The sequence below is a fragment of the Nelumbo lutea genome, chromosome 1, assembly GCF_056320005.1.
Source record: "Nelumbo lutea isolate HS-2025 chromosome 1, American lotus-T2T, whole genome shotgun sequence".
NCBI classification, from domain to species: Eukaryota; Viridiplantae; Streptophyta; class Magnoliopsida; order Proteales; family Nelumbonaceae; genus Nelumbo; species Nelumbo lutea.
The window spans coordinates 115,688,196-115,715,556 of record NC_142684.1 but is presented as its reverse complement, the minus strand read 5'-3'; the positions used below and the strand labels follow the sequence as shown (position 1 = coordinate 115,715,556).

The 27,361-nt window shown below is 38.5% G+C and overlaps 1 protein-coding gene across 6 annotated transcripts; it reads right to left on the bottom strand.

Annotated features, from left to right (window-relative positions):
• Positions 1-44: 44 nt before the first annotated feature.
• On the bottom strand, positions 45-27,361 carry LOC148876954 (protein DA1-related 1-like). Of its 6 annotated transcripts, XM_088979152.1 has the most exons (14): positions 26,752-27,042; positions 26,453-26,613; positions 26,207-26,338; positions 25,301-25,425; positions 24,699-24,789; positions 23,721-23,856; positions 10,450-10,570; positions 10,202-10,285; positions 1,688-1,807; positions 1,352-1,564; positions 1,183-1,245; positions 960-1,078; positions 788-846; positions 45-701 (listed from the first exon to the last, which is right to left on the bottom strand). In XM_088979152.1, the coding sequence occupies exons 3-14, from the start codon at positions 26,211-26,213 to the stop codon at positions 385-387; spliced, it is 1,455 nt and encodes a 484-aa protein (XP_088835278.1). In that variant the 5' UTR covers positions 26,214-26,338; positions 26,453-26,613; positions 26,752-27,042; the 3' UTR covers positions 45-384. The 6 variants fall into 6 exon arrangements, with proteins under 6 accessions (XP_088835278.1, XP_088835271.1, XP_088835297.1 ...); XM_088979145.1 differs by having other exon boundaries at positions 26,453-27,361; XM_088979171.1 differs by lacking the exon at positions 26,207-26,338.

Sequence of the window (27,361 nt, the reverse complement as noted above, 5' to 3'; positions counted from 1 at the left end):
AACAATGTCATATTTGATTGAGCTACCTAAAACTGAGCAGTGGGGAAAGATAAAACGGTAATATCTAATTCATTAGATATTTTCTTGTGGTTTTTTGTTTTCTTTTGGTGGACAAATATCATCAAATGGCAATAATAAGCCAACAAGAGGTACTCTCAATTTCTCATTGACGGGAGCCTCGTGCACTGGGCAATAAATACGTATTCATGAATATTTTTGCTAATCTCTGGGTGATTGAGTGGAATATTTGGAACCAGAATTTTTGCTAACCTCTCTAGACTTTCGAGTCATTATGTGGATTGGCCCTGGGCTCTAATATGACAGGGCCAAAGCTTAATCTCGTGGAATGAAATAGCAAAGAAAGATAGAATCAGGTTCAAAACTTCAGTATGGAAAGCCCCCCGTCATTCGAATATGGTCAAGGGTTCTTCTAAGCCCATACTTAAGCACTGCCTTGTTACCAGCTCGGAAACCATCTCCGTATGCAGGTGATGTATCAGATTCAATTTGGTGTTTGAAATACTCCCCAAGCTTCATCTCAAATTGAGAACGTCTACCCTTTTTTGATGATGTTGAAGCGGAAGATGATGAAGTTGAAGCAATGTTGCTACCACTGCCTGACATGATCTCTGAATCCAGCCACATATGTGCCAGAACCTGGCAGATGCCTTCTTCAACATCTTGACTAAGAGTGCGGTAGCCTGCCAAACAAAAAAAAGGGCTCCGACTTCAGCATTTCAAGAAATCACCAGAATCCAATTCATTGTGGTGGGTACGAGGAAAAAACCATTAAGCCGCAGCCACGCATGCATCATCTCATGTGCCAAGATAGACCCAGTCAACAATCTGCATGCAAATATATTCTTTATCAAACAATAAACATCTTTGCCATGGTATAACTGCCACTTAAATTAATTGTGAGACCAAGAAACTGAAGAAGATAAGATGAGAAGTAATACCTAGGCAGGCCATACAAGACAAGAATGGCTGTTACTTCACACCGACGGGTCAGTCTATATGGCTCAGTTATCATTTCAATGATTTGGTTCCCTTCCCCAATTCTTGGCTTCCTTAAAATCTAGTATATCCATGTAAAAGCAGAAGAATTAGTCCTGCTCTCACGAAACATGTTGTCTATACATCCTCAACCTTTATTAGTAATAATGCTAAGAGAGTCCTTACAGTGCTGACAGTTTGTTCTTCTGATAGGCAAAGCCCTCTAGTCTCAGGCATATGATGATGACCCTGCTTACAACAGAGAGCCCAAAAGGTAAAACCTATGAGCAATAAAGTAACCAAATGGCTTTCTCTATAAAAAGAAACTTGAGAGCTGAAATGCATATATGTTTACATTCTTTTCTCCTTCCATGGCCTCATTTAGTGCTTGTCTTTCAACAAGGAGTAATGGAACTTGCTGTTTCACTTGCATATTTAAACCTTCATAAAATTCTTGTATATCCAGGTAAAGTGGTTGACATTCACTAGTGTCCATTATTGCTGAATCCAGACACTCCAGACAGAGTTTCCGTCCATCATCCAAGGAGACATATCCTGTGTCTCTTGGCTGCAGAAAATGACAGGTTTTCTGTTATCAAAATTGCTGAGAAAAACAGCCATAAAAATACAAGGCACATATGCAAGTGTAGAACTGCTGCCTTTTTAACATAAAATATTTAAAAAGTCCAACCTCCATCCGTTCACAGCTGCAACAGCGTGGAGTCCCATCATATTCATGTGAGGGGCAATACTTTTGAAACCAGAAAGGATGTGCCCTATATTCAATAAGACCAAGAGAATTTGTTGGAATCTGTAAGAAAGATGCAGAAACTGAGTAAGTATAAAATAAAAAAGAGATAAACCAAATACATATTCCATTTCCTATTTCTTTTTTACCATTTGGATACCAAGGAAGACTTGAGGATGACTATCATTGTTAGCAATCACAAAAAAATTTCAAATCATAGAATCTTAAAGACTCCTACCCTGAAGAAACACAGGGATCATAGAGGCAATTATTGAGATCATTATGGTTAGAATGGTTCATTGGGTGAAACCTTTGGAACTTTTTTTTGATTTATCTTATAACAACTTGTTGAAAAATTGGAAAGAAGTGGCTAGCTCAGAGTGTCACAAGGCCATTGCAAGTTCACTTTGGTTTCCTCCAGCGAATGACTATATTAAACTAAATTTTGATGGGAGTAGTGTAGGAAACCCAGGCCCTTTTGTTATTGGAGGTATGTCCAGAAATGGTGAGGGAAAAGTAATTGGCCTGTACTCAGGAATCAGGTCCAATTGGGGTGAGCAACTCAATAAGGGCTAAGATTTTGGCTGTTATGAAGGGAGTGCAGAAGGCAAAAGAATTGAATTTAAGTAAACTGGTAATAGAAGGTGATTCTAAGTTGGTAGTGGATTGGTTGCAAAAGAATGGAAATGACTTCTGGATCTTTAATGGTGAAAGGAAGAAGTTCACATGGTTAACACAGTATCTGGACGTGAAAGTTAATTGGGTTAAATGAACTGCTAATGCCTTTGTTGATGTTTTTGCAAAACAAGGGGTGGGAAGAAGTCAATTATTTTGGGCTCAGTTGTAATTGTTTTTGTTTCTTGAGCAGAGTTGAGAAAAATTACCTCTCATCTTGTATTCCTGCTGTTTAATTAATAATTATTTTTTCTGTTATCAATTAAAAAAACATAAGGACCATAGCAGTGAGGATTAGTAAAGAAGAGATGTCAAATCCAACAGGCCAAGCTGAGAGAGGTGGACACTTCAGTACTAGATAAGATGTGTTGGAGAAAAAATTGTGTGACTTCTTATGGAGGGGTTGGGAGGAAGAGTCCAAATGTCACTTGGTAAATTGGATTAGGGCATGCATGGCTAAGAAAAATGGGGGACCAGGGATCAAAAAGTCAAAGGAGGTTAACAGTGCCCTATTGGGCAAGTGGTTTTGGAGGTTTAATGAACAGGCAGACAATTTATGGAGGGTCATCTTGGCAAAAAGCAACTTGAGGAATGTAGAGTAGGAATGTGGGATACAGCCATACAGGTGAAGTCTTGTCTTCCTATGGATGCTCAGTTTGGAAGAGTGCAAAAATCATACTATCAGTTCATTAAAGGTATAAAATGAGGTTGGAAATGGTGAAAAGTGATGTTTGTATTGGAGCAAGGTGCCAACCAGCTGGTTGGTAAGGTCTCCTGCTGGTCGTAGCGGAGACTTGAGATCGAATCCCGCCTGCACCTGGGTTTGTGGGGGGGATGGGCTACCCCCCATTGTGTAGCCCCTTCAGAAGATATCAAAAAAAAAAAAAAAAAAAAAACTGATGTTTTGGAAAGATGTTTCATGTGATGGCAAGCATATCATGGAGTCTTTCCCATTACTGTCTGCAATAACTTGAAACAGGAAGCAAGGGTGGCTAAAAACTTTGTACAACACAACAATGAAGTGGTGTGGAATCTTCAATTTTGAAGAAACTTAAACAATTGGGAGGTAGCTGCTCTGTTGGACCTTCTACAAAAATTACAATGTAAGGATAAACAGTGAGAATAGGGATAGGAGGCCTTGAGCTTGGGAGAAAAGTAATTTCTTGGTGACCTTTTTACAACTCTCAACGAAGAATTCAGAATTTCTTTGAAAATTCAAGACCACAAGAATTCAAGTCAAGATCAAAGAAGTTGGTTATGAAATCTTGGCTCCTAATTGAGACATCACATTCTAATAAGAGCTGAACTTCATAACTATGAGGATCTGGATATCAAACCTATTTAATTGCTTGTTATCTTTTTATTTTTGATGAACATTTAATTGCTTGTTGTCAATAAATGATATCATACTCTTGACAGTATGGCTGGCCAGAAATAAGAGGAAGAGAAGAGAAGAGAAGAGGAGAAGAAGAGAAGAGAAGAGAAGAGAAGAGAAGAGAGAAGAAAGAAGGATTTTGCAATGTAACAGTGCAGGCGGCGCCAGCCTTTATTTTAATATATATAGGGTGGCAAAAATAACAAGGAAAAAGACCCTTGTGCCCCCGAGTACAATAACAGACATAACAAAAAGAAAAAACGAAATAAAAAACACTTTAATTAGTCAAACAGACCCTAACATCAGTAACTAAATTATTTTAACACTCCTCAAGTTGGAGCATAGATGTCAATCATGCCCAACTTGTCACACAAATCTTTGTGCCGCACATGATGAAGACCTTTGGTGAAGATATCTGCAAGTTGTTCTTCTGAGCTGACATATGGTGTACACACTTCTCCACTTTCAAGTTTCTCTCTAATAAAATGCTTGTCCACTTCAATGTGTTTCGTCCTATCATGCAAAACTGGATTAGCAGCAATATTGATGGCAGCTTTATTGTCACAGTAGAGTGACATAGGATTGCTCACTGTGAAACCCAGTTCACCTAACAGATTTTGTATCCACATGATTTCCACAACCCCATGAGCCATCGCTCTATACTCTGCTTTAGCACTGGATCTAGCCACCACACTTTGTTTTTTACTTCTCCATGTGACAAGGTTTCCTCCTACAAAGGCACAATACCCACTGGTAGACTTTCGGTCATTAACTGCTCCTACCCAATCTGCATCAGTATATATTTCTACTTTTAAGTGACTATGTTTCTGGAACAACAAACCAGCTCCAGGAAACTTCTTTTGATATCTCAAGATCCTCTTTGCAGCCTCAAAGTGACTTGTCCTAGGGCTGTGCATGAATTGACTAAGGACACTCACTGCATAGGCAATATCAAGCTTGGTCATAGACAAATACAAAAGTCTCCCCACGAGTCTCTGGAACATCTTTACATCTTTCAAAAACTCTCTCTGACTGTCTCCCAGATGGTGATTAGGTTCAATAGGTGAATCAAATGGTTTTACCCCCAACTTGCCTGTATCTTCTAGTAGATCTAGTACATATTTCCATTGGAAAATAAAGATGCCCTTGTGAGAGCGGGCAACTTCAATTCCAAGGAAGTATCGCAAGGGGCCTAGATCCTTCACCTCAAATTTAGTGGCTAAGAATTTTTTCTGTTTCCAGATTCAGCCTCCCAATCTCCTGTGATCACTATGTCATTCACATACACAATAAGAGTTGCAATTTTACCTTTACCACTTTTCACAAATAGAGTATGATCTGACTGGCATTATTTGAACCCCATTTGTTGAACTGCTAAATGAAACTTACTGAACCAAGCCCGAGGTGATTGTTTCAACCCATATAGAGATTTTTTTAATTTGCATACCTTTTGTTCACTGCCTTTGGCACAGAACCCTGGGGGTTGGGTCATGTACACTTGGTCACCATTCAATAAAGCATTTTTTATGTCCAATTGGTGAAGATCCCAGTCAAGATTTGCTACCAAGGAAAGAAGAATCCTGATAGAGTTCATCTTGGCTATTGGAGCAAAAGTCTCTGCATAGTCCACTCCATATACCTGTGTAAAGCCTCTTGCTACCAGTCTAGCCTTGCACCCACTTGCACCCCACTGGTTCCTTCCCTTCAGGAAGGTCTACCAACTCCCAAGTGCCATTTTTGTGTAAAGCATCAATTTCTTCCTACATTGCATTTGTCCATTCAGGTTTAGACAAAGCTTCTACCACAGTGTTAGGAACGGGGACATTGTCCACAAAAGAGAGAAAGGCACGGTATGAAGGCGAAACATGCTCATAGGACACAAAATTAGAGATAGGATGATTAGTGGCACAAGACCTAACACCCTTCCTCTTAGCAATAGGAATATTAAGATCATTGGTGATAGGTGAATCAACATTTAGAGGAACAGATATATCAATGGGGGTAAGTGTACCTGGCTGATGAGACGGATCTGCCTCGAGTGAATCCAATGATGTTGGTTGCATAGTGTCAGGCTCCATGGCTCTTAAACTCTGTTGGCTCTTATGGCGACAATGAAAGACCCGGAATGGAGGAGGATCGGGTAAAGGAGGTAGTTGAATTTGAGTCGTCGCTTGTTTCTCCTCAACCCTACTCTCCCCCTGAGGAGAAACTGAGAAAAAAGGTTGAGTCTCAAAGAATGAGACATCAATGGAAACATAGTACTTGCGAGCAATGGGATCATAGCAGCGATACCCCTTTTGAGATAGGGGTAACCAAGAAAAATACAAGGAATAGCCCGAGGATCAAGCTTACCACGAGTAGGGGACAGGTTATGGACAAAACAACGACACCCAAAAACACGCATCGAAATGTTGGACAGCGAGGCTGTAGGGAACAAGAGCTGATGTGGGGCCTTATACTCTAGTAGCCAAGAGGGCATGCGATTGATGATATATGTCGCACACAAAACTGCATCCATCCAAAACTGTTTTGGCACATTCATATGGATCAATAAGCCACGAGCGATTTCAAGAAGGTGACGGTTCTTCCGTTCAGCCACACCATTTTGTTGGGGTGTCCTGGCACAAGAACTTCGCTGAAGTGACCCACTCGAAGCAAAAAACGTCGTGAGATCACTATGGAAATATTCCTTCGCATTGTCCAACTGGAAGATATGGATTTCCATTTGGAACTGAGTGAACACCATGCGTTGAAAATCTTTCACAATTTGTGGCATTTCATCTCGAGATCACATAGGGAAAACCCAAGTGTATCTAGAATAATCATCAATCAAGGTAATGAAGTACTTATAGCCAGCCGCAGTAGGTAGAGTAACAGGGCCCCAAACATCAGAATAAACAATATGAAATGGAAATTCAGATCTTTTATTTCGTAAAGGTAAAGAACTTCTACAATGCTTACTCAACTGATAAGTTTGAAACTGTAATTGACTCACTGACAAGGACTCAAACAACTTTGGAAACATAACTTTTAACGACTCAAAAGAAAGATGACCTAAACGACTATGCCATAAATAGGCTTGACTCTAACTTGACGAACTCATGGACTCTGTCGCCACTAGACCAGCAATATTCTCCAACACGTAGAGACCATCCACCATGCTTCCTCTACCAATCGTCTTCCCCGAGGTCAAATCCTGAAACACACAAGAAGGCGAAAAAAAAGTGACTTAGCAGTTCAAGGAGTGAGTCAGACTACTAATAGATAGCAAATTAATAAGTAATTTCGAAACATGCAGTACATTAGGAAGAGTAAGGCCAAGTGGAAGAGGTATGGTGCCTCGGCCAGCTATGGTAGAAAAAGAACCATCAGCCAGTCTTACCTTATCTCTCCCAGAGAGAAGGTTATATGTCTGAAACAAATTTGACTTACCGGTCATGTGATTTGAGGCTCCAGAGTCAATAATCCAAGGAGAATCAGTAGTATGAGATGACACATGGAAGGCTGTGGCATTACCTGATGTAGACGCAAACGAGGTAGAGGGAGTAGGACCAGAATCCATATGGCGGAGAGTCCTACCATACAATTCCAAATGTTCACGGAAGGAGTTGATAATATCTTCCTTAGGGTCAGAACTGGGATGCCTCTCCTGAGTTACCAAAGGACTAGTCTCTGTCGATGCCATATTAGCTGAGTTATACCTTTTTTTATTCTACTGGCCTGGTTTCTTGCCCTGATCAGGTGCTAACTTCTTACCCAAATCTTGTGCCCATTTAGGTTTTCCATGGAGATCCCAACATGTATCTTTCGTGTGACGTGTCTTCTGGAAGTAAATGCACCAAAGTTTGCTCTTATCATCTGATTTTTCTGAGTGTCACCCTTTTTAAAACCACCTCCGACATTTGTACCTGAATTTCCCCAGACAGCTAGGGCAACTGACTCCCCTTCTACACCATTCATCACACTTCTTCTGCTTTCTTCTAACTGCACCAAGGCATACACCTCCTGAACTGATGGCAAGTCTTTACTACCCAAGATCTGCACCCTGATGGACTCGTACGAAGGATTCAGCCCTAGGAGGAAGGCAAACACTCGTTGCTGAGATACAAGTGACTTATAGGCCTTTGCATCTTCATCACACTTCCAATTCACATTCTGATAGTGATCAAGTTCTTTCCATATTGATGTCAAATCAGAATAGTACATCAAGAGACTCCTCTCCCCCTGCTTGCAAGTAGAGGATTCAGCTTGCAGTTGATATATTTTGGCATAGTGTCTCTGCTCTGAATAGGTGGACTTCGCTTGTTCACATATCTCACAAGCAGTTTCAGCCCACATAAAAGTCTTCCTTACTTGTGACAGCATTGAAACCAAGAGCCAAGACATCACCATACTATTCTCTTGGTTCCACCTATCATGTTCAGCACTTCCATACTTCGGTTCCTTCACTCTCCCATTGATGTATCCTATTTTTACCCTAGCAGTGATGTAGAGTTTTATTCCCCTAGACCACTCAAGGTAATTCAGACCATCAAAGGGAATAACAGCCATAGGAAAGCTCATATCCATTCCCCCACTCACTCCATTGTGACTCCCTGAAATCTCTGAAGTAGCAGAATTCTGAGTCGACATGGTCAAACAGATAATCAGTCCCAAACACCGGACTTAGGACCCCTCCTTACTCTACAAAACAATGCTCCACTCAGTCCACACCCACACACTTGGGTTTAACAACCAGGTTGAGTACACACAGTACCAAATTCAGGACAAAACAGACGTAGTATTCGGCAGATTTCAGACCTGTATAGTTTTAACAGTCCCAACCTACCAGAATTCCAGAATGTCTAACAGCCACTAATCAGCAGGAGAGATCCTTATTACTTATAGTCAAATCAAATCATTGAGAAGACAGGTCTTCCTTGACCTACAGTTGTCTTAACACTTAAACAGGATCACACGATCCAAGAAAAACCAGGGGTATACAGGTTCGACAGCATTCAGCCGCCCAGACTCATAGGGTTTTCACTCGGCACATTACCAAGGAGGGTAAAGAAGAGAAAACAGGGAGAACTATACCAGTTGTAGAGCTGTTTTTTCAGTCCAGAATCAGATTTCTGTTCCACCCAGGTTCAGCAAGTCTGTTCGATCTGTTCTCTCAGTAAGGTTGTTCGATTTGCTCTCTTTAATCAGTATTCCCGCTCTGATACCATCTTGACAGTATGGCCGGCCAGAAATAAGAGGAAGAGAAGGGAAGAGAAGAGAAGGGAAGAGAAGAGAGGAGAGAAGAAAGAAGGGTTTTGCAATGTAATAGTGCAGGTGGTGCCAGCCTTTATTTTAATATATATAGGGCGGCAGAAATAACAAGGGAAAAGACCCTTGTGCCCCTGAGTACAATAACAGACAACAGAAAAAAAAGAAATAAAAAACACTTTAATAAGCCAAACAGACCCTAACATCAGCAATTAAATTATTTTAACGCGTACCTTTCGTTGCATATGCTATTTCAATTTTAAGGGACTGGTATAGGTTTTTATTTATTGTTTGTTCTTAAGATTAAGTTGTGAACCCCATCAGAAAAAACAGATGAAAGGGTGTTGGAACAGAATGGTGACACTGCTAAGAGTCTGTCAAAGGATGATTAAAGTACAAGTCATCCCTCATTAATATAAATGAAAGGTCAAAAACTACTAGGGTATCCCTATAATATGTCACAGCTTCATACATGAATTGATTGCGTGCCAAAAATTCACACATAACGTCCACTGCATGGCAGCAACCATATCATAGTTCATTGGATGTTTATCATTACTTAATCAGGCTTCTATAAATGTTGATAAAAATGTAGCAGAAAAAAGAAATGGTACTGTAAAAAAATACAAAATCAACTAAAAGGCAGAAATACAGAACCTCATACAACAACTGATCATTGCTTATCAAAATAAGTTTGTCCTTAGAGATCCTCATATGCACAATACTAATAATCATTTTCTGAACTAGGAGTTCGTTGTATGATTGCATCCAAGCTTTGCTCAGTTTTTTTTTCAAATTGTTAAGCTTTACCCAGATTCATTTGCATCAAAATAAGCTCTTAGGAATTAATTATCAAGAAAGCAATACAAGGGACTGTTCCCTTCAGCTCTTTTTATTTTTGACAAAAAAAAAGGATCTCATTCTCAAAAATTTCTTTCATCTATATTTTACCATTTTGATAGTGACATCTTATTTTTCTCCCCTTTTACAGCAAAACAAGCACTACCTCAAAAAAATCTTATACAGCATATATTAATAACTGTATAAAATATACAAATTCATATAGGACATTGAAGGACATATGAAAAAAAAAAAATTGCTCGTCATTAGATAGGAACTCAAACAGGACATCACCTTGACACAGAAGTGATACTTACAAAGTGCTTGCAGACATCACATTTTGGGTGATAGTTTTCCTTGTAGCAAGATTTGTGATAAGGATAATTACCATGCGTGGAAAACTACAGAAGAATATCAGAAACAAAAAATTAGCCAATGCTCTACAATAATCCCATGATATTTCTATTACTGTAAAAGAGACACCATAATCATAGAGAATAAATTCATAATATGGGCTTAACCAAGTATGATATAGGAAGGCAATAAATATGAACTGGTTTCTCACCTCATAATCAGAAATTGGAAGATTACAAGCATGACAGCGGAAACACTCAGGGTGCCAAACTGCACCCATGCAACTCAAAAACCGCCCATGACCAATCTCAGTATTGCATCCAGAACAAATCCTACACATGTTCAACAACCAGATAAACTTACAAATGGAGCATGTAAAATCCCTTAAAGGGAATATCATCATCACCATCTAAGCATTATGTGAACTGTATGGGGTCGGCTACATGAATCTTGTCTTGCCATTTGGTCTATTTAGTGCCATATCCATTGCTAAATTATGAGAGCTTAAATCATTTCTTACTACTTCAACTCATGTCCTTTTTCTCTGCTCCAAGCCCTTCTAGCCCCTTCAACTTGGCAACTTGCAATAGATAGCTTGATGGCTTTTGCCTTGGGAACCCCAAAATTTCAGGTATTGGGGGTGTAATCAGGGATCATAATGGAAGCATTTACTTGGATATTCCAGGCCTCTAGGTATCGGGAATTCTTTAAGAGCTGAACTGAAGGCACCGATTCAGGGATTGGAACGGTTGCAAGTGAAAGAACAGAAGAATGTAATTGATCCAAAAAAAAACTGAAGAATGTAGAGGTTGAAGGTAACTGTCAAACTATAATCTCTTGGATGGGAAAACAGGATTTAATTCCATGGAAGGTTAGGTCACTGGTATGACAAGCACAATATTTGAGCTTCTTATTGAATGGTTCATTCAATAAGTTTGTCTTTTGTTTTTCCTTATATTTCTGTGTTTAGAGCTTCTTGTGGAAGGAGCTAGCTTGCAGTTTTGATAGCCTATTTGTACCCATGGTTTAAAGTATCGATATGCACTAACAGGTGTATCGGGTGTTTCGGTACTTCATAACTTTTTTTTTAGTTTTTTTCTCAAAATTGTTTCAGGGGGTAGGTTTTAGGCATGCCTACCCCCTGAAAGTGGCCAAATTCCGAAATACCCCTTATTTGCGGTTTCGGAGAGCTACTGATACAATACGATATGCCTGATACGGGGGTGTATTATATCGAAATTTTGAACCTTGTTTGTACCTATTTATGCCTGCTGTTTTTTTAGTAATATGGCTGTTTTTGTTAAGAAAATCTTACTGTTGCTTATCAAGAAAAAAAAAAAAAAAAAGCTTGCAAAAGATTGCTTCTTACAGGTGCTGAAGATGGTCTTCTATGTATGTGACAAAACCATCTTACTCTACTTTCTCTCATTTTATCACCGATTGGAGATGCTCCTAGGTTCCTTCAAATGGTTTCATTTCTTTGCAACAAGCATAAAATAAGAAATCCAAATTAATAAAAAATGCAAGGGTTAATTACTTAATAAACCCTGTGATTTCATTAAACTACTTACATATACCCTATGGTTTTTATAATTACTTCAATATGCTTTATGAAATGGTCTCATTCACACAAATAGGTCCTGTCAGTGAAACGCTTTAAGCCGTTTGGACCGAGTCTAATTAGACTAATATTTTGTTTATATTCCAACTTTGCCCCCATTATCTTGTTTCCTTGAGCTCTTATCGTCTTCCACCTCTAGCTATGGTGAGTTGTTCAAGATCTAGAGTTTCATACACCTGACTTCTTCCAAGTGTTTTTTTAAGCTAAAAAGCCAAAGTCCACCATGGCTTCTTGCTGTATCCCTGATATATGCTCCTGGGTTCTTAACATCCCACCACCCCTGTTTTTACAAAAATAATGAGAAAAGATAGTAGCAGATCCCGTGTTTTGTCACTTAAAAATAAAGAGAACAGAAAGGAGAGGAGTCCTTAGCATCAAAACAGCAGTAGGCAAAGAAGAAAGGAGACAAACTTACCTGTGCTTCCTCCGAAAACTCCTCCTTTTTCGGAGGTACAATATAATTATAAGTGGCTTGAAACTAGAATCTATTGGATAGGTGGAAGTAGAAGCTTCCACTTCAAACTAGAATCTATGGTGGATGTGTTAATCAACCACATCATCTGATAAACTTCAAATGGGCCCATTTTTATGAGCTACAGGAGACTTTCACCCAGTTGTATTGTGTAGGATATGCCCAATGGGTACTCCAAGGTGACTTGGGTGGAACATGTAGTGTATGGCGAGAGTGCAATTCACCATATTTACCACCCCTTGCTGAGAACTGGCATGGGCTTTGGTGCCCAGAGGTGGGTGTCCACCCTACAGTGACAGTGCGAGTGCTTGGCCATCAGCCCATCCTTATATCCTCTACTCTCCCGACAAGATATCATAATGCAATAATTCCAATTGGTCGAAGAAGCATGCTGAAGACAATAAATGATAACTTCTGTGTTGGGGTGTGCGCATCTATGGTTTTTTTTATGGATGATCAAGAATTTTATTAATAATAATATAAGCAGACAAATTCTTACAAAGCTGATATTCTCTCTGGAGGAGCGAGTTGCTGCCTCGAAAACAAAGTAAAATTACAAATGAGCCCAGAATAAATGATCCTTGTTCACCCCTTGCTTAGCTAGTAGGTCAGCCATCCCGTTTGCTGACCTCCTCTCCCACTGAACTCTAACTGTGAGATTAGAGGTAAGCCATTTGAATCTTTTCATTTCTCCCCTAAAAGACCATGCTACTCTCTGTTCTTTCAGCCACCCAGTTACCACTCTAGAGTCGCCTTCAATGATCAATCTCCTAAAGTTCAGTTCTTTAGCAATCTGTGCTCCCTGTAGAGCAGCTTACACCTCTGCACTAACTGCATCCCCCACAACAATTGGGCCCGAAAATAAGGCTGCAATCTGTCCCTCTTCATTCCTAAAGACACCCCCAATGCCAGAGGGTCCAGGATCGCCAATGCTGCTGCCATCAAAATTGAACTTTATGAAACCTTCTTCTGGTTGCTTCCAATGTACAACAGGTTTATCCTTAACCCAAGAAGAATTTGCAACAGATACCCAGTTTCTCTCTATGTCATCAAAGGAGTAAAGTGAGAATAAATCTAAAGATTTGGCCCAGCTTATAGCCCTTATTAGCAGACATTCCCAAACAGTATCTACATCCCTTTCTTTATCATTAAAAATTCTGTTATCTTTCCTCCCAAACTGTCCATGCTAGAGAAGCCCTAACACATCATTGTAAAATTGTACCTCTTCTCTTAGGCCACCTAAAAGTTGTAGGGTCAAAAAGCCCCCCGGTTTGTGGAGGCATCACCCACCTACCCCCAAGAACAAAAAAAAAAAAATTGGGGTGGTAGGTGTGTGCATCTATGGTTCACAAATAGAAGAAGCTCTATGCTGGGAATGTGAACAAGGACATGAGGATGATGACCAAGAAGAGAATAGGAAATTGTGGTTTGGTGTTTAGTGCTGCAACATCGATTTGACTGCCAAGTTTTGCCTCAACTACTCTCCAACAGCCATTGTTTCTTCATTCTGTATAATAAAAAGGCAAAAAAGCCTTGGGAGGGGTTCATGGAAGAACCCAAAATGATGACTAAAATGAGAGTGAGGTTTTAGCAGCTGTGACTATGGTAATTGTTTTGAACATTTAATGAATAGTTCAGGGCATTTTTGTCTTTTTATTTATTTTCCGTCAATCTTAACCTCGAATGCTTTAATAAGGCACATTTGAGTAGTTTTGAAACCTCGAATGCTTTAAGTAGTTTTGAAAAGTACAAGACATATTTGAGTAGTTTTGTCAAATTCTAGGGTATATTTAAGTAATTAACCCAAAATGCAAATTATAAATAGGAAATCTGGCAGGGATTTCAATGATTTTGCATTAGGTGGCACCCTGAGTGTGAGAAATGATTTAATAGCCCATAAATTAACAATACATATGGCACTAATGACTCAACAGAGAGGAATGGAAGAACAGGATTCATGTAGCCAACACCATATAGTTGGTAATAAGACTTGGTTGAGTTAAGTTGAATTGGCTTTAGATGCCTTGATGAACTTATAAAAATATCCAAACTTATGAAAGATCCAAATTATTTCTCTTGAACATGGACTGTGAAGCATCAAAATGTGGCTCTAGAACCTCGAAGTAGAGGTTTGATATCATGGATAAAATATGAGTCCTGAACCAAAGCTTCATTGAAGGGAGCATAGATTCCTTCAGAAGATGTTGACAATTAATTATCATCATCATCTTCATTATTTACCATTTCATGATTGAAAAACAAGACAAGATGTCAAGATCATTGTTTCACCAACAACAGCTATATACATCACATCTTCAAATAATCAAACTAGTGGCATTTGTGGTGTTTCTACCATGTACAACAACTAATATTGAAAGAGGTTAAATTGAAGTTGCTGAAAATTCAAAGTTCCATAATCCACAGGGTAACTGCTCCAGTTTCCATGTGACCAAATAGAGTGCCTAGCCTCACCTAGGCATCCCCAAATGATATGGATGGGTGCAGGTCAAATTCAGTGGGTCATATGTTCAGAATTTCACTTCAAATAACCTAAGCCATCAGTGTGACTTAGGGTCATCTGTTCAGAATTTTACTTGAAATAACCTAAGCCAAAGAACATTCTACCCCTTGACAAGCATAAATCCCTTCCTGGTCTACCCCAGCTCAGCAAAGAACATAGACAATGGCTAAGAAGCCATAACAAGCTGATGAGAAGTCATCAAAACATCAGATTAAATCCTCTAGCTTGAAAGGGTGGCATTTAATCAGACCAACCTCTTGGCCTAGCCATTTTCTTTTTCTATCTTCACCCCAAATCAAAAACATTTCCAGAACTGATTTGAACTCATTGCTCCATGGTATTCCTACCCCCCTCCCCCCATTGATCATTTTACCAGAAATTTAACAGTGCACCATCACTTCTTTCCTGTTGCTGATACATGGTTCAAAGTACTGATTCAGTTCAAATAACCTAAGCCATCAGTGCGACTTAGGGTCATCTGTTCAGAATTTTACTTGAAATAACCTAAGCCAAAGAACATTCTACCCCTTGACAAGCATAAATCCCTTCCTGGTCTACCCCAGCTCAGCAAAGAACATAGACAATGGCTAAGAAGCCATAACAAGCTGATGAGAAGTCATCAAAACATCAGATTAAATCCTCTAGCTTGAAAGGGTGGCATTTAATCAGACCAACCTCTTGGCCTAGCCATTTTCTTTTTCTATCTTCACCCCAAATCAAAAGCATTTCCAGAACTGATTTGAACTCATTGCTCCATGGTATTCCTACCCCCCTCCCCCCATTGATCATTTTACCAGAAATTTAACAGTGCACCATCACTTCTTTCCTGTTGCTGATACATGGTTCAAAGTACTGATACACTCAATACATAAAAATTGCATACTGTGTGTTTCAAACGAACAACATACTTGGACCAAAAAATAATTAGGGTTCAAGAAATGAATAGGACATCTCTAGGAATGGCATTATCAATATTTTGAAACTGTACAGATGTAACCAGCTGCCAGATCTACAATGTTTCAAACCAGAACCAGTTATTAAAGCAGATATGGACCCAACCTAACCCAGTTCTTACTTGTATCAAGCCTGCCCCCAAAGGCCAAGGAGGATCATCCATTTAGGCCAAAAAAATTAACTCCCTACACAGATGGAATATCATCTTTTTACAAAAATTGTACAAATTTCTCTTTTATTGTGAATAAAAATAAAAATAACAATATTGTACTGAATTTCTGCATACAAAAGTTTCAATATTAGAAATTCCTTTACGTTTGGATTGATGTTGATTGGATAAGGAGAGATAATTGGCTTTGAAAAATTTTTAAAAGAAGATTATGGTATGGTATTAAGATCTTCTATAGAATTTTTTTTTTTTATCAGCAACGAGAAACTTTATTAATGATATGAAACTATGTGAAACTTTAGGTACAAAAGGGGGAGGTAAAATGTCTTAACTCCCCCACCAATAAAATACATTGGAAGAAAGTCAAAAGTTAGCCCAAAATATAGATTCCCTATTCACCCCCTGCTTGGCTAACCCATCAGCAAATGAGTTAGCAGTCCTCTTCACCCAGCTGTAGTGCAACACAATATCCCTACTCAGCCATTTGAATTTTTTCTTCTCATTGTTATAACTCCACAACCCGTTGTTTTCTTACTTTAGCCACCTAATCACCACCTCCGAGTCACCTTCAAGGACCAAACATCTGATGTTCAAATCTCTTGCTCTTTGGATACCTTCCAGGGCTGCAGAAATCTCCAACTGGGCCTAAGAACATGGGAGTGATAACCCCATCCTCATTCCTGAACACTCCCCCAGGATTCCTTAAACAACTACCATCAAAATTCAGTTTTATGAACCCAGAGGGAGGAGGGGACCAATAAAGACTATGAGTCCTCTTACATAGGGCAAAGGAAGCTATCTCTTTCCAATTTCTTACCAAATCAGCCACAGAATACCCGGAGAACAGCTCCATAGTTTTCAGCCAGTGGGCTACCCTTACAAGTATTAGATCTAACAAGTTTTCCAGGGTTCTTTCCTTGTCTGAAAATATTCGTGAGTTTCTGTCTTCCCATAGGGACCAACACATTGCTGCCCTAATGCTTATCCACATAATCTTCCCTCTCTTCTTCGACCATCTGAAAAATGAAGAAGAGAACAAGCTTTGGACACTCCCAGGGGGAGTCCAAATACACCCAAAGAGGGAGAAAACCCACTCCCATACTGTTTTAGTGACCGAGCGAGTAACCATAAGGTGATAACCAGTTTCCCCATCAGCTTTACAAAGAGAACACCTATTAGGAAGTAAACAAGAATTGGGTCTCTTTTTCTGAAGTAGGTCAATTGTGTTAATTCTTTCTAAGAAAGTTTCCCAACAAAAACTACCAACCCGAGGAGGAATAGGCTTGCTCCAAATTTCTTCAACCGGGAAGGACAACCCAATAGGATCAGAAGGCCGAGTTAAGATCTTCTATAGGATACCCCTACCCAAATCCATGTATCTTGTGTCCTATAAAAATCTACATTTCTTGCAGAAATCTGCAACCTTGTGCATGCAATATAGCCTCTTGCTCCTTAATAGTTTACTTGGTTACCTAATGTTAATTGATTTTCATGCTAGTATATTCCATAGGCATTTGTTTCTGCATGTAATCTCTCACATGATGCTATGTGTGTGTGTCAAACATCAGTTAGTAGATGGTCCAAGTCTAAGAAATGCTCCCAGCCTGTGAACCAACTAGAAGACCAAAATATTCTTCAGTAACCTATTCATTAGCCTTTTTGAACTATATACATATAGATGACACAGACCTCTTTTGTCCCTAATCATTCCTATTGCAACAAGCTTCTACAGGTTGGAATCACCTAAAGCATTCTAACAAGAGTATGCAAGAAAGTCCACATTATTTATATCCAAGAATAACTTAGGAATAGAGAAGGGTCCAAACTTCAAAAGCTTCACTTCTACAAGTTAGAATCACCTAAAGCATTCTAAAAAGAGTACGCAAGAAAGCCCACATTATTTCCATCCAAGAATGACCTAGGAATAAAGCAAGATTTGCATTTTAACCAGAATTTAATTTATGTTAGTCGAAGAAAACTGATGTATTACTGTTCACTCCTGAAGAGCCTTCTTAACATTTTTTAGAAAATTACAAATGGGCCCTTGAATAGGCGCCCAAATACAAAAAAGGATGAAAGGACATAAATGTCGTTACATTCTCAACACTCCCCCTCAAGCTGAGCATAGATATTTGTCATGCCCAGCTTGTCCAAATTGTTGTCAAGCTTTGATTTTGAGACACCTTTAGTAAGACAATCGGCAAATTGATCTTCAGACCTCACAAAAGGTAAACAAATCTCTCCACTAGCAACTCTTTCTCTAATGAAATGTCAATCGACCTCTATATGCTTTGTATGGTCATGTTGAACAGGACTGTAGGCCATGTTTATGGCTGCTTGATTATCACAATATAATATCATTGGAGTATCAATCAGCACTCCCATTTCTGTCAACAAGTTCTTCAACCATAACAATTTGAAAGCTCCATGGTTCGGCGGGGTAAATGCATTAAAAAGGGACAAATTTTAGCAGATGGTGCCGCTACAGTTGGTGGCGAACTCGCTTTGGGAAAAAACGTATTAGTAGCTTATATGCCATGGGAAGGCTACAATTCTGAAGACGCAGTACTCATTAGTGAGCGTCTGGTATATGGAGATATTTATACTTCTTTTCACATACGGAAATATGAAATTCAGACTCATGTGACAAGCCAAGGACCTGAAAGGATCACTAACGAAATACCGCATTTAGAAGCCCATTTACTCCGAAATTTAGACAGAAATGGAATCGTGATGCTGGGATCTTAGCAATGTACTCTGCCTCTGCACTAGATCGAGCCACAACTGATTGTTTCTTATTTCTCCAAGATACAACATTACCACCCACCATAGTACAATAGCCAGAAGTAGACCGCCTATCATCAATAGAACCTGCCCAGTCAGCATCAAAATAAGCCTCTACCTTGAGATGCCCATGATTAGAATACAACATCCCTTTTCTTGGACATCCTTCTAAATAGGCTAGTATTCCATTCATTGCTTGCATATGAGATGATCTAGGCTTGTGCATATATTGGCTAACTACACTCACAGCATATGATATATCTGGTCTAATCAAACACAAGTAGAGAAGGCAACCGATAAGTTTTTGATGCACAACTTTGTCAGGAAGGACATCTCCATCATCAACTCCCAACTTATGATTGGGATCAATTGGAGTTTCAACTGGTTTACAATCCAATTTCCCTATTTCCTGAAGCAAATCAAGGACATATTTCCTTTGAGAAATATAAATGCCCCTCTTTGACCTTGCGACCTCAATCCCTAGAAAATACCGAAGATTTCCAAGATCTTTAATTTCAAATTCAATAGCAAGAAAAGACTTTAGTTCAGCAATTCCAGAGATATCACCCCCTGTAATAACAATGTCATCAACATATACTATCAACATAGTCACTTTTCCATTCGCTCCCCTGATAAACAAGGTATGGTCAGCTTGAGATTGAGAAAAGCCAATTTTTAAGATAGCTTTTTTGAATCTGTCAAACCAAGCTTTAGGGGACCGTTTAAGGCCACAAAGGGATTTCTTCAAACGATGTTCACTCCAGGAGGAAGTTCCATGTAAACTTCTTCTTGAGAGTCGCCATTAAGGAATGCATTCTAACATCCATTTGATACAAGGGCCAAGAATAATGGGCAGCAAGAGATATTATAGCTCGAATTGAGTTCATCTTGGCTACTGGAGCAAAGGTTTCCTAATAATCAATGTCGTAAGATTGAGTGTAGCCTTTTGGCACAAGTCGAGCTTTATACCTTTTAACTGTGCCATCAGCTTTATGCTTCACTGTGTAAACCCACTTGCAGCCAACAGGAACTTTGCCCACTAGAAGAGAAACAATTTCCTATGTCTATTTTTTCTCAAGCGCCTCCATTTCCTGGTTCATAGCATCCTTCCAATGAGGGAACTGCATTGCCTCAGTAACACTGTAAGGGATAAAAACAGAAGCAATGGAAGAGATATAGGCATGATAAGAGGGAGACAAGGTATTATAAAAGACATAATTTGAGATAGGATATTTAGCACATATCATTTTTTCTTTACAAACCGCAATAGGAAGGTTAAGGTCAGAAACCACAGGCTCAGTAACAAGTTCACCACAAGTATCAGAAACAAGAAGATGTTCAGAATCCAGATTACCTGAGTTCGGGAATTTAGATTGTAATGGACATTCAATCTCTGGAGTCATCCTCTTTTTTCATCTAACGAACCACTGGTGCCAAGACCGAGAAAGAGGAGGAGGCACAGGTGTATTACTACCACCACAAGGAGGAAGAGGAGGAGAATGATCGACTATACCAATTACAGCTGGAGCAAGAATCGGCATATAGAAAGGAGTCCAATCTTCACTAGCATTCTCCCCCTAAAGAGAATGACGAGAAGAGGAAAAGAAGGGAGTAGACTCAAAGAATGTAACATCTTTGGACACATACCGTTTTCTAGAGTGAGGGTCATAACAACGGTACCCTTTTTAGACTGAAGAATATCCCAAGAAGACACACTTAATAGACTTTGGATCAAATTTCAACCTAGAAGGACTCATGTCATGGACCTTAGGAGGAAGATGGAAGGTATCCTCATCGAGAAAAAGGAGCTAATGAGGAGACTGGAGATGAAGGATCCACGAAGGAAGTCTGTTAATAAGATATACAGCTGTTTATACAGCATCCCCCCAAAACCGAGTTGGGACATGCGTCTGGAATAACAATCCCCCTACAACTTTAATTACGTCTGTTTTTCCTCTCTGATACCCCATTTTGTTGGGGGGTATGAGGACATGAACTTTGGTGAATTGCTCCTCTCTCTTCAAGGAAAGTTTGTATATACTTCTCAAAGTATTCCTTGGCATTGTCAGATCTAATAATCTTAATCTTCTTTTCAAATTGTGTCTCCGCCATATTAAAAATACCTTTTATAATTGATCAAAAAAAGGAACTTCATCTAGGCTCTTCATCAAATACAGCCAGGTATATCACGAGTAATCATCAACAAAGAGAATAAAATATTTATAACCACCCATACATGGAATAGAATAAACTCCCCAAACATCAGTATGTATTAAATAGAAAGCAACATTACTTCTTTTGTTACTTGCAAAATATGTGGTTCTACATTGCTTTGATAGTTGACAGACTTCACATTGTAAACCAGAACTGGACAAGGACTCAAATAGACTAGGAAGCAAAAACTTCAATGAACCAAAAGACATGCCCAAGACGGTGATGCCACAATTTCAATTGACTTAGTTTTTCATCATGACAGGACTCAGACTAACACATTAACCCAAACTTTGGACACTGATCAAGAAGATAAACTCTATCGGCTTCATGTCCATTGCCAATCGTCTTCCCCGTACTCAGATCCTGGAAGACGCAATAAAATGGAAATAATGTTACAGAACAATTATGAGACTTTGTAAAAGAGCTAACAGATAAGAGATTTCTATGTAGTTGTAGAACATGGAGAAATGATTTCAGAGAAAGGTTGTTGGTAAGTTTAACTTCACCAAAACCCGAAAAAATTTTTATACATGGTAAAGTAGGAAGGCATACCAGTCATATGATCACTGGCTCCTGTGTCAATTATCTAAGAGCCAAAGGATGAAGCATGACACGCAAGTGCAATACCTGATTTTGCAAAGGCACAGGAAGGTGTATGTGAGCCAACAGATGTAGGCAACCCACTCTTTTCAATATGGAGCAAGATGCCTCTCACTTTTTCCATCACATTAGAGGTGTCATGAGTAGATGCCTGAGTAGAAGAACTTCCCTCAAGCATGTGAGTTTGAGAATCATGACTAACTATAACAACATGAGCATTTACCATATTTCCAGATTTAAACTTCTCAAGCTTTAGGTGGGGGTTTAGTTTCCAACACCTATCCTTGGTGTGCCTTGGCTTCTTGCAAAATTCACAAACTACGTCTTCAGGTTTACCAGAACTCTGTTTGGGTTTTGTAGACACAAGAGTTGTGTTCTCACTAACAGGAACTTGCATCATGGCAATCCTCCTACTCTCTTTATTCTGCACCAAAGAATATGCCATGGAGAGTGACAAAATATCAACACTAAGGATGTGTTGCCTGGTGAAATCATAATAGGCATTTAGTCTAGCAAGAAAATCAAACTGATTGTAAGGAAGAGAAATACATAGCCACTGATTTCTCCCCCTAACGCATATCACATGCTTCTCTCCGCAACTGATAGATTTTAGCCGTGTTCTTCGCTTGAGAATAAGTTGAACTTAACCTATCCCAAATGTCCTTAGTTGTTAGAAGGAACATATAGTTGCGGGCAATGTGAGGCTGCATAGAGCATACTAGCCATGACATAACTAGCAAATTATCCTGCTCCCATTTGGAATAATTTGGATCTTCAGGCTTCGGCTTGGCTTCCTTGCCGGTAATAAACCCAAACTTACCTCTTCCTCCGATTGTGAGCTTAGTTGATTGAGACCATTCAAGAAAATTTGTTCCATCAAGTTTTACAATAGTAATTTGCCCTCCAGCACTGTCATTACTTCCCGGGAGGACATAGGTAGGTACATACACATCCTTGTGTGAATCCATTGATCACCACCCCTCTAAAAACACTTTTCTCGCCAACGCCACAATCTCCCAACACTAGTTGAACACCCAAACACCTTTTGTTGAAGGTTTAAACACGAGCTACAACAATAAACAAAGGAAAAGAAGGTGTTGGCGGCAAAATAAGGGAAGAAAAAAATTCCCAAAAATAATTTTAGGGCTCCAAAAAATCTGAGACTGTTTCCTGTAATCTCAGAAAATCACCACACTTCAAACGCATGTGGGTTTAACAGCAACCAGCCCACCATGCGAGCATGCAAACCCTAAACTCCAAATCTGTAATTTTTGCCAATTTCATCTAAAAAATCCAAGAAAAATGTAAAAAAGCTTCAAACCTCAAAATTCCTCTAAAAATGAGATGCATCAAGGGGTGTCAAAACCGCAAATGAACACCGCTGATTGTACGGACTATTGACGCCAACCAGTGGCGTGCTGACGCCAACAGGTTCATCTGTTAGTCACGACCAGCGGCGGATGCTCTCCTTGATCTCCTGATGCTCTGATACCAAGTTAAAGTATTTGAGATTCGAGAATAAGAAGAGGATGAGAAGAAGAAGAAGAAGAGAGGAAGAAGAGGAGTTTGTTGAAGAAAACTGATGTATTACTATTCACTCCTGAAGAGCCTTCTTAACATTTTTAAGAAAATTACAAATGGGCCCTTAAATAGGTGCCCAAATACAAAAAAGGATGAAAGGGCATAAATGCCCTTACATTCTCAACAATGTTATATTACCAAGTTATGAGTTTCATACATACAGGTGGCAGAATACTTTTTTAAAGTTGAAACAGAAATAAAAAGAAAAATGTAATGCTAAATTGAGCAGTATATTCATATGTCATTGAAGCAAACCAATTGTTTATTCTTTTTCTCAGAAAACTTGTATAGAAGCAGTTATAGGGATCAATGTAAAGCCAAGTAGAGGTTTGGAAATGAAAGGGATAATTATTGGAAGCTGAAACTTTGGGCAGGGAGAGTGGTTAGAAACCCAGCTCTTCATCACCCATGTGGATTGCACACCATTTCTCCCAATTGTTTCAAAAGATAGGTCATCAAGACATGTTTTAAACATATGATGAGTGACAAGTATTCTGCGGAGAGGGGACAGAAAAAAACAAAGAATGGAGGAATTAATGTAAAGTTGACATGAAGAATACATGTACCTGAATCCTGTTGAAAAAGGGAATGGTATAGGATAATACATATTTCCATTATCATAATGAGGAGGAGACTCAACATTCAGACTTTCTTGTATTGCTCTAGCAAGCTGTTCATCTTCCTCCAAATGAGATCCACTATCTGAAGAGAAACACAATAAAATAAAATTCTATAGTATATAATCCAGAACCCATTGAACTAAGAAATTATTAATGTAAACCATTGCGAAATGTGAAGTAGAACATAAAAATGCATGGTAACTTCAGAATAGAGTGCGAAAAATGCTTAGTTACGTCATTGGTCAACTCCTTGTTTTTCCACTGCTTTTACTTAGCAGATGTAGAGATAACCTCAATAATCAAAGAAAGGGAGCAGGAGAGGGGCGAATGATGGGGAAGAAGAGAATCCCCAGATATCAAGCAGTTTCCAAGTCTGCACACAAGCCTGTACCTGGGTAGTTTTGTGCACTATAGTTGATGATACTGCAAAATCATACAGTTGGTTTTTTTGGACCCTGCCATATGCACTGTTTCAGTGAATCCAGCAGGATCAAGAACAAAGTAAGCATACACCCATTCAAATACAATCAGTGGTTACACATGCACAGGTTATTGGAGGCTTAGTGCTCTTACTTTGTAGTATTGCTACAGAAAAAGATTTAAATGCTATAAATAAAATTAACATTAGTAAATGGAGATCAACACTTAACAGTTGTTCTCTGGATCACAAAATATCATTGTATTTTTTTTATATATATTTAGTATGCTGGATCAGAAACCATGCTAAACCTGTGGCCTGTGCTGATGAATGTAAACCTACAATATCACTAATTACTAAAGACATCACTTCAGCATCACATTTCATCACCTTTTATATTTAATTCAGTGTACTTATACATGCAGAATCATGGAATATAGGTTTGGGAGTTACAGCATCATACAATGTCAAGAGCATTAATATCACAACTAAGGCATACTACTCACCAATCACATTTTTCCCTTTCTGATCTTCTTCTGAAAGGGAAAGTGCAATAGCACAATCTATATCTTCATTCTCATAATCTGACCAGGCATCCTACATTAAAATTCCCCAAATTGACAAGGTTAGCAAAGTAATAAAATAATACAGAAAATGGCATCAAAGGAAAGGTAGGGGCAATAAAAGATAAAGGAAAACACATAAATTTCACAATATAATCGGAGCTATATGAGACCATGCACCAAGTGGCAAGGGTATAATTTCTAATATAAGTCTATTTATGTCATATTCCTTCCTTGTCAACAAATGTAAAGAATTTCCAACTCTGACATTTTTTTTTCTGAGAAGTGGTAAAGTAGAAACAGAAACAAAATTTGACAAGAAGTTGGTCTTATGAGTCAAGCAGAAACAGCAAAGAAGGATATCAATAAAAATACATCAACTATGTTACCCAGATATAGCAAGGATGTGGCTGGACAAGGTGTCAGATACTGAAATTATATTAAAAATTGAAGTATCTGACACAATATGACACCCTTATAGAGATACCCAGGAATAATAAAGCAGCAAAAGTAAATAGAAATGAATTAGAAAGTTCATTCCAGACCTTGTCATTTTCATATTTTCCATGGTATTGCCCTTCTGAGATTTTATGGTTGGAACCTTTGAAAATTTTTCTCAGCCAACCCATAATGCGAGATGTTATTGGCACATTTTCCAGAAAAATTTTGCCTGCATAGAAAACTCACTCATTAAGCAAGAGAAACATTAAAAAAAGCACAAGTAACCAGGATCATAGCTCCCCAGTCCCCAGACATCAAAGTTCCATTTGCTAATTCCTTTTGGCTTCAAAGTAATAAGAGAAAGGTAAGTGAATTCATTATATTCTTCATAATTGTCAAAATTTGAAGAGAGGAATGAACATGAGAGGAAAAGAAACTACGATTGACAATTAAAATTCTTACAGCACCAGAATAGTAAAGAAGAAAATTTTGAAGATTTCTTCTACTTATTAAAAGTTCTTGAATAAAATTTTTCCTAACTAAACCCATTAAGGTGAAAAGAAAAAAAAAAAAAAAAAATATATATATATATATATATACCAACAAAACCTATAATAGATGAGAAGAACCACAATTAAGTTACATGATATAGAACGTTTACCATTCATACCACTTGAAAAAAAAAATTAATTTATCACAAAAAGGTTTTGACACAGTAAGGCTCAAAGTGAAAATTAATTATTTGTTGGACCCATCACATCCATGAACTGAAGTCCATGAAAACAAGAAACTTCACATAATTCAGTTCAACCTAATGAAATAAGAGGTAGCATGTGTATGAAACAGTATGTGCACCAACTCAGTAAAATATCTCCCTATGATTAAACTAGTCCGCTTTTGGAATGTATTACATGCAGAGCCTCCATTACAAAAAAGAAACTACATACAACCCAATCCAAACAGATCATCCCTACAAATAATCAGATAAAAATAGCAAATAAAACACCCACCAGACATGTGAGTTCTGGAGATTTTTAACACCCTTGAACTCCAACTAGATGTGAGTCATAAAACTTCTTGGACAACAAGGGGAAAAACCAAGTGAAAACTTCCCGTCTTCGTATTGATACAAGAAAAACCCTCTGAAAAGCGAAATATTCTTCCAGTTCGACATCTCCAATAAATAAATGGATTGGAAAATAAATAATTCTCAATAAAAAAGGATGCATGATTCGAAACATGCAACCGCAACTGACCTGAAACAGAATCTGCACAAATGGTGGAAGGAGGGGAGACCCAGATCAAAAAATGGTCCCAATATGCTTGAAAGCATAGTCACCAGGGTCATTTACAGTCACAAAGAGATTCCTTATCAAGTTATCATGCCATTCATTGTTCTTTTAATCCAGAGAAGAATCTATCAGAGCGAAGACGTTCAGAAAAAGAAAAAAAAGGGCGAATAAAAGAAATAAACAAAAAAAATATTTTCTTGTTTATATTTATACATAGAGGAAGATTCCAGGAAGTAATATCGATTAAAGAAATGGAAGAGTACTTGATATCTACGCGACTCTTCTGGCTTATTTCCTTCTTCACTAATTTCCAATAGAAAATCAAAACAAATGGCACCAAACCCATTAGGCATTTTTCTTTTAATTTCTTCAGGCTATTTTGCACGTGGGTCCTATACCTTTCTCACCACCAAAGAACCCCAAAACCCTTCAGTATAAAAGTGTAGAGACAGAAAGAGAGATCTCAAAACGCCATCTTTATGTTTTCTGCTCTTTTGCGCTTTTCTTCGTTTGCAGCATGGTTGATACGAATATCCATGAATAAAGGGAGCGACAAAAAAGAAAATCTCTCAAGTCTCAATAAAAGAAAAAGGATTACCAGAAAAAAAAAAGAAAAAGGAAAGTAGAAAGGAAAAACTTTAATCTCTCAAGAAGCCAAGAAGGAAATCAACCTTCCAACACGTAAAGGAAATAACAAAGTCAAAATAATCAAAGAAGTACTGTTCAGTAAGATTCCCCATAAGATCCAAACAAATGAAAAGAAATCTCATCAAATTATGGTTTCTTCGTACACCCTTAAATGTTGGCTTTTAGAAAAAAACTACCAAAATTATCTTAAAAGTTAAAAATTGCCATCAAGATTTGACATCTCTC

Bases quoted from the DNA above. Each gene is read 5' to 3' on its own strand.
- LOC148876954 (XM_088979145.1), bottom strand. The intron at 23,857-24,698 runs GTGAGTAGTATG...GTTTCTCTTCAG, and splicing joins GAAAGGGAAAAATGTGATTG to ATAGTGGATCTCATTTGGAG. The intron at 1,246-1,351 runs GTAAACATATAT...TGTTGTAAGCAG, and splicing joins CCATGGAAGGAGAAAAGAAT to GGTCATCATCATATGCCTGA.